General features: G+C 46.2%; 1 protein-coding gene across 1 annotated transcript in view; it reads right to left on the reverse strand.

Moving 5' to 3' along the window:
- TOP3A (topoisomerase (DNA) III alpha) overlaps window positions 1-9,632 on the reverse strand; it is a 10,556-nt gene extending 924 nt beyond the window's left edge. The window contains exons 1-18 of the mRNA XM_010293674.1: window positions 9,447-9,632; window positions 8,201-8,260; window positions 7,705-7,778; window positions 7,020-7,095; window positions 6,368-6,476; window positions 5,912-6,055; window positions 5,083-5,253; window positions 4,755-4,855; window positions 4,546-4,620; window positions 4,347-4,429; window positions 4,020-4,227; window positions 3,660-3,845; window positions 3,092-3,221; window positions 2,566-2,679; window positions 2,320-2,485; window positions 1,749-1,892; window positions 1,350-1,472; window positions 314-1,044 (exon numbers count right to left, since the gene is read on the reverse strand). Of these exons, the coding sequence (XP_010291976.1) occupies window positions 314-1,044; window positions 1,350-1,472; window positions 1,749-1,892; window positions 2,320-2,485; window positions 2,566-2,679; window positions 3,092-3,221; window positions 3,660-3,845; window positions 4,020-4,227; window positions 4,347-4,429; window positions 4,546-4,620; window positions 4,755-4,855; window positions 5,083-5,253; window positions 5,912-6,055; window positions 6,368-6,476; window positions 7,020-7,095; window positions 7,705-7,778; window positions 8,201-8,260; window positions 9,447-9,632 (2,881 nt within the window). The remainder of the gene's footprint in view (window positions 1-313; window positions 1,045-1,349; window positions 1,473-1,748; window positions 1,893-2,319; window positions 2,486-2,565; window positions 2,680-3,091; window positions 3,222-3,659; window positions 3,846-4,019; window positions 4,228-4,346; window positions 4,430-4,545; window positions 4,621-4,754; window positions 4,856-5,082; window positions 5,254-5,911; window positions 6,056-6,367; window positions 6,477-7,019; window positions 7,096-7,704; window positions 7,779-8,200; window positions 8,261-9,446) is intronic.
- Between the last annotated feature and the right edge of the window lie 239 nt (window positions 9,633-9,871).

Here is a 9,871-nt window from a genome sequence, read left to right on the forward strand (position 1 = left end):
AGTCACAGACAGACGCTCAAGCTTACTGCACGTAGAAGCAAAGCATCCTGCTCGGCACTCAGCAGGTGTGTGCTATGAGGACGTAGTCTGCTAGCACTTGGAAAGGTAAGCCAGACTGTTGTTACAAGCAACATTTCAAGTGCTGTAACGCTGCTGACGGATGTTCTAAAGACAAACCTGAAGTCTGTCAAGTGTACGAGTTGCTGCAAGAGCTGTCATGCTGTGGTAGTGTTACGCACGTGTGAGAAGCACGTTCAGTTTCACTTCAAGAAAAGCCTCCAACCCTTGCGTCTCACACCAAGCCCAGCCTTACCTGGTGCCACATTTTCATCTGCCCACTGGAAGAAGCCGCACTGCTGCTCCCGGGGTTTAGAGCAGGTGTGGAACTGCCGCCCTTTGTTGGGCCCGTCCTTTTGGACTGTGCGCGTGACAGCTGGCTGGTCACACTTGCAGACTGTTCCGCCTCCTGCATCGGAGCCGTTGCTTCTGAAGAGCTCTGGGCCTCTCCCTCCTCCTGGGCGCTGAAATCCTGCTGGGCCCCTTTCTGCAAAGAGCTGGGGCAACACAGAGCCCTGCGGAGCTGCATTGCTTCTGTCCTCTGACTGCTGATCAGCCCAGAGAAAAAAGTTGCAGGTACTGGCACTGCATTTGTAAAACTGCCTGCCTTGATTTGGCCCTTCTTTGCGCACAGTTAACAGCAGGGCTTCGTTCCCACAGTTGCACACCACTACGTTGTTCCTGTCATCTGGAGCAGCCGAGGGAGCAGGCCTGGGTGTTCTTGTTGAACTCGAGGGGAGTAGATGTCCTGGTGCCAGGTTGGCGGTCCCCCTCACGTGCCTGTTTTCGCCACAAGCTCTGTTAAAGGAGTTGTTGACCTGCAAGTGATTAGCTTGCTGGCTGCCCGACGATGCGGGTTGGGACGACCTGTGTAAGTACTTCAGGTCCAAAAGCTCTTTTAGCATCTCATCACAGCCTCCGATGCAACCAACAAACTCCAGGGGCATCACAGGTGGAACACTGCCTCTCTTAAATTTAAACTTCAGTCTAAAAGTAAAGGAAAAATAAAAGTCTCACAGCTCATATAACTTCTCATCAACAAACCTTGATTTGGACTTGAATTTCTATGTTCAGGTTTTTTTGGTTTTGTTTGTTCGTTTTAAAATTCTGCTATACTTATACCAGTTTCCCCAATCCCTCTTATCTCCAAGACATGAGACTGCTGCTCCAGCTTTCCAAGACTGGAACAGAAAATGGTTGCCCAGCCTAGCCCATGTCCATGGCCAGCCCCGACAGCTAGCACGTAACATCTGAGGGCTGCGTTTCCCCAAGGGATAACTGGTATGACCTACCTGTGAACTGGATGTGGTTTACACACAGCGCAGATGCTCTCGTCCCTGGTCACATCCAGCACAAAATCAGGAAACCAGACTGCAACTTTACAAGCTGGATAGCCTGTGCAGCTGAGATAGAACCTGCCATGGGACAAAGGCACCGGATGAGGAAGAGGCAAAGTCAAGACTATCACTGATCTGTTCTCCTGTCATCTTAACAGTCACAAATTGTCAAAACAACAATTTTCAAGGGCAAATACGTACTTGAGAAGGAGGTTCAGTTTAGGTAGCTGGTGGAGTTAGCTAGCTGCAGCTCAAATTTTCATGCTTGCTGCAGAGGGGAAGTAAACAAACAATGCCTAGAGAGACACAAACCAACACAGAAGGCTACTTTCTACAACAGAGAAGATCACCGACCCGCCATTCCTCTTGGTCTTCAGAACCATGTCATTGTTGCACTGTGGACACTTCCGAACAGAGGCAGGCATTGCTGGGTAGACCTCCTCTTGTTCTGCAATTTCTGTGGCTTCTCCAAAATACTGAGCTAGAGCTTGATCCAACCTATAAAGAAACGAGCAGAGCATCCTATGTTTCTCCTCTGCAAAGAGCACTCGGGCAGTGAATTGGTGCCTGCTGCCCTCCACACAGCCCCTCTGAGCTTCTCCATGAGTATGCTCATTCAGCACCATGCCTCTGGAGCAGGCTAGGTGTGGGTGCAATGTGAAAGAGGTCAGTGCATGTTGCTATCTCCTTCAGCCAGCTCTGAATTTAAGCTAAAGGATTTAAACCAAGATGAGCCGTTAGTTGGCACTAACTCATGACAGTGTGCCGTGCTGAGAGTCATCCCTTCCCATGCAAATGCCTACACACACCAGGCAGAGATCCAGGGAAAGTGTGATGGGATCCTACTCCAGGCTGAGCCCCAGACAAGAAGCCAGCACCTCCCAGAACAGCAAAGCAAACAGAAAAGGGCAAAGACAGGACTCACTTGGTGGCTCTGGCCACAGCTTCGATGAAGACTTGCTTGTACTTTTGGATCTGCTCCTGCAACACTGCAGATTTGTCTTTCCTCCCCTCACAGATCAGTTTCAGATCAGCCTCCAGCTCAGCTCGAAGGTCAGGCTTGGACATCTCGTAGCCCATGGAATCATAGCCTGAGGAACATACTGCATGGTAAGTGAAAGGAAGGAACAAGGAAGGAACTTGCCATCTTCCTAACTGGCACTGCCCTTACCTTCAACCAGCCCCATGCCCAGGTGGCCTGGGAGGAACCGCTGATCCGCTGTAAGGCCCACATACATCCGTGTCTTAATCGTCTCAATGTGCTCAGCGTGAGTGGCGTCAGTCCCTGAAAGCAGACAGGTTGTTAGCCGAATAAGGTGCCAAGAAGCGTTCTCCCCTGTGCCTAGTGCACAGTGCAAGGTGCTAAAGGGACAAGGAGACAACTTATGATTGGGAGCAGCACTGCCCTAATGTCGCACTGGCACCGAGGCCAACAAAGTGCTGGCAGGCACATCCTGGACCCTAAACTGCACATCTCCCTCAGTACTGAAGGCACTCTGCAGACTCCTTAGGATCTTTGGGCTTTGCCTGCAGGTCTCTGCTATCCCTTTGTTCTGTACATTTAAGCGATCTCCTGTCTGAAGTGACATTTAGAGAATTCCCTGCTCTGAGGGTGGGACAGAACTGGTGTTAGAGAAGTTAAGAAGCTTGTGAGCAAAGCTCTCCCAAGAGTGAAAGGCCACGCTGCCAATACTGACCAATGCCATGTTTCTCCATGAGAGCAATGAGATCCGCTTCTGTGAGGAGCAATGGAGGGCTGGTTTCCCCATCCACCATCTCCACTGTAGTGGGCTGAAAGCGAGACCCTTTCTGATACAGTGGGATAACCTGAAGGGAAGGAGAATCTCTTTGAAACTGCCTTCTGGTCCATTCACTGAAGACAAAATGTCACACTAACAGCAGGCCAGTGCAGTAACAGAGCAGCACCCTGTTCTGGAGGCGATCCAGTCTCAGGGTCCTCAGGATTAGCCAGTAATGAGCTGCCAGAGAGACGACAGAGGACCAACTGCAGCTCCTCTTGGTGAGTAAAGTCAACCCCACAGCCCTGTATGGTCTCTGCTATGGTGACAGAAGAGGAAGGATCTATTCAAAGTTGGCACAACAAAGCTGCATAGGTTTGCAGCAGACATGGCTCCGAGTGAAACAGCCAGTGGGCCACAAATTGTCAAAGGACATTCTGGAGAGGGATCTGAAGTTGGCAGTGAAGTGCAACTTTAAACACCAGGTAATTTATCCTCTCCCATCTACATTATTCAAGGGTATTACCTTATCGCTCCACTTCTCGTAGGGATAGACTTCCAGGTAATTTTGGGCCAGGATCATTAGTCCTTGAGCAATGAATCGCTCATTAGCAATGTCAATCTCCACAGTTGTTTCCTGTCCCTTGGCATCTTGAGAGCAGCAAGCCAAAAAATGGCGCACGATGAATTCATATAGTCTCTGCTCATTGCCCTAATATCAAACAGTAAGAGAGGGTCAGTGTCCTCCTGTGTTAATGAGATATCAAGAAATATTGGTGAGATCTCAGGTGAGGATAGTGTGTTAATGACCATATTATTAAGACCTCTATCTTTATTTATCAAGCAATACAAACGACCCAGTTATCTCTGCCTTTGTTAAACTCACCTGCAGGTTAGCAGTGTATTTTGTGGGGTGAATGGGAGGGTGAGCCTGATCTGATTTGGTTCCACTCCGAGGGGTTGGCCCACCCTGATCCAAAATCCTCTGTGCAAATGCTCCCCAGTTTGGGTCCTGTGTTTGCTGTTGTACTAAGGCAGAGAGGTTCATCTCCTTGGGGAAAATGTTGGTCTCAGTTCGCGGGTAGCTGATGAACCTTGAGAAGAAAGACAGAAGAGCACTTTAAGAGGTGCTCCAAGATGCTTCCCGTTTTGGACTAAAGGCCATTTACTTTTGAAAGAAGTAAGTTTACCAAGCCAAGTCTTGCTTTCTTACCCTTGAGTATAGAGTTTTTCTGCTAGTCTCATGGTTTCCTTTGCGTTTATTTTCAGTTTGCGGGAAGCCAGCTTCTCAAGTTCCTGTGTTGTGAGGAGCCAGGAAAAAAAAAAGTATTTTTGCATAATTCAGAGTGGTGAGTAAAATATCTGTTCAAAGCTTCTTTCAGCTAAGTCATTTCAGCATAGTTCAAACGTACCACAGTATCCAGGGGTAGGGGCCTCCACTTGCTCTTTGGCTTGCTCCCAACCTCAACAACAGTTGCTACTGGATCCTAAGCACAGAGTAAGCAAAATGCAAAATCTCCTTTGAGTTTATACAAACTGTTCTTTAAACGTTTTTAGCAAGGCAGATGAAGGAAATGTTTGGCTGATACTAGATTATACAGCTATTTACAAGCTTTCCTACCTCCATGCACATCTGGTAAAGGACCAGGCACGCGGTGTGATTAAAGAGCCGGTTCCTCTTCCAGTTAAAGACCACACTGCCATCTTCATGGTCATGCGTCACTGTGTGGAACAACAGATCTGAGTGATGAAGCAGTAATACAATGGAAATACAGCAGAGGCAGTGAGGCCACACTGTTGGGAAACCTTTCAGCACTGCTTAGTGGTCATGGCAAAGGAAGAGGAAACCACCTTGGCAGCATCGTTTGTTTGCTGCCCTGATGGTTTCCCTTTCTAAACACGTCAAACCCTTTAAAATGGAGCCCAGGACTCACTTTCCCCAAGCATACCTTTTATTTTATAGAAGACTTCAGGAACAAAGGCCTGGATGGCTTTAAAGCGTTCAACTACAAACCCCAGCGTTGGGAACTGGCAGCTACCATAGCTGATCAGCTGATCTGCTAAAATATCAGGGAAGATCTTCCGGAGCCTCAGTGTCTGGAATCTGGTGAAGGCAGCACCTGGGAAAACAAAGTGGACACCAGAACTGAATACAACATTGAAGGATAATCACACCACTTCAGATGGTTCTTTTTAATACTGAGTATTAATTTTACTCTAATTTTAATACTTTGCAGATACTGTAATATAATATTATGTATTATTCTATACCCTAATATTATACCCTAACCCCTTTGCAGATATAATAATATATAATAGAATTATAATATATAACTAACTTTAATACAGTAGCAGAAGGCTGTCAGTGCTGCATGAGCTATAAACCTAACACTTGCTTCAAAGAGCATGTTTCCAGTAAAACATGAGATGTGATTTAATTGTATCTGATCTAAAAATCAGATTTACGACACTACAGAGGGCCTTTCTGTCTTGTGTCGAGGATACGGCAACAGATGATTTCTAAACACCCCTTGCTGGGCTTTAACAATGTGCATTCAATGTGGTTAGACGAGAAGCGAGGAAAAGCCCGATGGGTAGCTACCTTGTTTGTACAGCAGTCTAAGGGAATTCAAGTATTTATAGACAATAAGCTATGCGGTGCTAACAAAGCTGTCCCCTGCCTACCTACCACACTCTTGCTCACTTCCCTTTAGTAGGGGTGTTTACAGAAGCTCAGGCCTAGCAGCCCACTCTCATCTGCAGCACGTCTTTACATACCTATCCTGAGGTCCAGCTCCTGCCTGACGTCAACAGCATCACTTGTTTTTTGATCTGGTTGAGTGAGGTTCTCGCAGGCTGTTCTGACAGCATGAAGCGTAATCTCTGAAAAACGGGCTCGGAAAACCCGGAGGTTTGGCTTTACTGTCACACACACAAAAAAAGAAGGAGAAAAAAAAAAAGAAAAAAAAAAGAAGAAATCAAAGAGCGACTCAAACACCAATGGAAGGGAGCAACTAATGAACAGCTATCTTCAAAAGAGTATGCTGTCAACCTATTCTATAGCTTTCCAATAGCTGAATACATTTATGGTCTGTCAGAGCCACATATTTATCGGAACTACAGTCAACACATTTAACCTGGACACAGTAAGATTGCGGATATGCCTCTGTTGCAAGATCTGTTATATCAGCACTTTAACGGAACTCGGATTGATGCAGAAGATGCTCCACGCACCAGCTTTGCAAACGTGAATTATCTCAAAGCCAATGTTCTCTCCTTCTCGATCACAGTCAGTCCAGATCACCAGAGCTTGGCACTGCTGGATTTCTCGTTCAAGGGTTCTCTGAGATGAGAAAACAATGCAGAGTGAGACATACCAGGCCACTTGTTTTGTCACTTAATTTTAGAATGACTCACTAACTGAACATTAAATGCAACGTGTATCCATAGAGATAGATTGTTGCAATTACATTTTGTAATTGTGTCTCTCATGAGATTAGGCAGCTTTCAAAAGAATTGAGTCATTTATTTACATCTAACTGCTAAAAAGCATGGCTTGGATTGAATTGTACCACAATCTGTTTTCTGAAAATGTCTTTTTTTTATAAAATTGAGACACAACTACCAATTCCACCTTGTTCGAAAAAACATTTCTACTTTTAGCAAAGTAGTTGTTCCTTTACTGCACTAATTGTACATGAGCAGGAGACTTTCAACGTCACAAATGAACAGCATATATAGTCCTAGGAAATGCAGGAGGAATTTGCTAAACTCCAGGCACTCAGACGTTAAGGACAAAGGTACAATCGTCCTTCTGTCTGAGGCAATATTTGTAGAACTAACCTCTGAACTCAGAGTTTCAGGGAAACTCTTAAAAACAACGTACCTTGATATCCATGTAATTTTCAGGGCAATACTTCTCGATTTCAGCATCAAAAAGAGCTAGAGGGTTGCAGCTATGCCTGGTGAACAGAAGATAAAGTGTGCATAACAAAAACCAAAATGTATGAGGTGAGACACTAATTGGTGCTGTCTTGTGAGGAAGTGCTGTTCAAGCACTGGAATTAATAATATATTTTATTACGGGCCTTGTCTTAGAGAGTTCACATGAAATGCTGAGTTAGACTCAAAAGCACTAGAACCAAAAAGCAACCAGAGGAAACAGCAAATCTGGAAGGCAGCCCTAAACAAGCAACTTCTCTTATTTTAAGTACAGAGGACAAATGGGGGGAAGCTAGAGAAAGCACCTCACTTCCCAGGGCAACTCCTAGCTGAACAAAGAACACACAAACATCAATCGAGATCTGGAATCAGTTTAATTCCTTGGGTCTGCCTTAATGTACTTTAACCAGTATTATGACTTTGGGGTTTTTTAGCGCTCTGAAGACAGTAATTTGAAACAATATTTTAGCTAACCTATATAAAATTTGGTACTCATCACACTGCTCTGCACACAATGTTCGAGTCCTTCCCTGCTCCCTAGTCTTCGAACTCGCAGTGCCCCGCTCAGCTCAGGGTTCAAAGCAGAATATGAGAGCCCCCATTCCCGCCAAGGGGCCCCAAGTACTAACCACTTGCGAAATGGCAGCTTAAAATCATGAGCTAGTAAGTGTCCTGACACGGATGTCATCACCATAGTAACATTCTGCAAGAGACAGAGCAAGGTAATTAGTGCCCATCGTTTGCTAAAAACTACCTAGAGCCCCAAGATCTTGATGCAGTTCTCAATTTACACGATCAGTGACACCTCCCTCCTGCTAAAATATCATAACAAGCTCTTCTCTCTGCTGACAGCTAAAGCTATGGCCTTATCCTCAATTTTTGTAGGAAGCTCCCAATTCTAAACAGCAACATATTTTTGACTGATATAAAACCAGAAAGTTGAAAGGCTTAAAGCAACGAAACAAGTCAGTGGTTGAGCTGAGAAAAGAACAGCTGACTTTTCTTCATCTTTGGACAAAGAGTCCCTATCATTGGATATGTGTTTTGTAACTTCTGACAAATAGCTTTTAGTAATTAGTATCTTACACTTCTCTAATCCAGCAATAGAATGAAAGAAAACTCTACCTGGCCAAACATCTGGTAGTCGTATTCATAGATCTTGTTGAACTTGGAAAACCCTTCTCGCTAGAAGGAAAAGGAGAGTTGCTGAGTTTCTGGCTGCTAACAGAAACCAAACATGTTCCGCCTCACTTTATACATGCTGTTATACGGAAGAGCATGGAGAAACACAGGGCAAGTGAAAACCAGGTACTGTAGCCAAAACACAGAGGCAAGCTGGGGTGAATGGAAATTGCCTGTGTCGTTTATGAAGACAGTGAAATAGTGCTTTCCAGCATAAGAGTATTTTAAACCATGCCTGAAGGGGGTACCAGGATTATCTCTCCATGGATAGTGACAACAAACAGTGAAGAACAGATTTGTTTAATGGGTCTGGCCAATTATATTCCTGACAAACAACTGTCCTGCTCCCAATGACAATTAGTGTTCCAGCTCCTGATCCCAAAGACTACCCTCCACCTAACTGAGACTCGAGGAAGTTTCTAGATTGGGCGTTTGCTGCTTTTTCTACAGTAGCAGGACAATATCTCCCTTGATTGGGACTGTCAGCACTCAAGTTCTTAGTAACACCTTTCATTCAAATATAATTCTGGCCTAGAAGCACCTTCTAGTTCCTTAGCATGGAAATACCAAGTAATTATGCAAACCTTTAAAGGTCACAAAACAAAGCAGCAGAGAGGAGAGATCTTTGAACTCCTCCTCTCCAAACCACAGGCCATCTTTGCTTTATTACGTGAACTTCAGTAAACACCTGACACTTGCTGACGCTGCAGAAGCGGCGCTTTTTGACTGGGAGATACATGTCAACAGATGGTTTCAGTTCCTGAAGCCTTTTGCATACACTGCAAAGCCAGGAATGATGCAGGGAGCCCTCACTGTGGAGCTCAGTGCCCAGAGAAGGCAGTCCAGGAGCAAAATTCTAACAGGACTTAAGTCACAAGGAAAAGGGGTCCAAGACTCACAAATACATTTGGGCAAGTGGTCTTTGTCCACAAAAGCAAGCTGTTCTTGTACCCTCACACAGTCAGAAGTGGCCAGAGACAAAAACAGTGCAAAACGTTGCACATGCTGATGCAAACTGCCCGTGCCAAGCTCTGCAGAGTGGGCTCAGGGGCTACTACACAAGATACTGACTATAACCAAGATCAGGACTGTGCTGCACGGTCGCCCTGGTGAGCTGACCCTCTCCAGCCAACTAAGCCAGACCTGTATGGCTATCAGGATGCGGTAACGAGATGTGGTGTATTCCTACCCGTCGCATTCTGCTGTTGGAGAGCAGATCCGCAATCCCTCGGGCAGCATCGTTCTTCTCAGCCACGCAAAGGACCTTCCGGATCCTCTGCAATGCCATATCCTCCGCAGCCCGGGAGAAGAGACGCCAGGGCTGCGGCAGCATCCTGACCCCACAGCTAGCAAAGAGCCTCATTTGAAAGTTCATCACAGGAGACGGCGACGGCTCCCGCGGGGCCCAGGCATGCTGCTGTGTCCTTGCCCTGGGGCCGGATCCTGCCCAGGATGGAGAGCGATGGCTGAATGTTGCCCACACGGCCCTGGTCAGCTTTTAAACGGGCTAAGTCATCCTCTGCCCGACTGCCCCGGCGCCATTCGCGGCACAGCCCCCCTCAGAGCTGCACGGAGATGAAGAAGGCTTCTTCCCCCGTCAGCAACAGCCACCCG

The sequence above is a fragment of the Phaethon lepturus genome, unplaced genomic scaffold (genome assembly GCF_000687285.1).
Source record: "Phaethon lepturus isolate BGI_N335 unplaced genomic scaffold, ASM68728v1 scaffold37318, whole genome shotgun sequence".
Taxonomy (NCBI): domain Eukaryota; kingdom Metazoa; phylum Chordata; class Aves; order Phaethontiformes; family Phaethontidae; genus Phaethon; species Phaethon lepturus.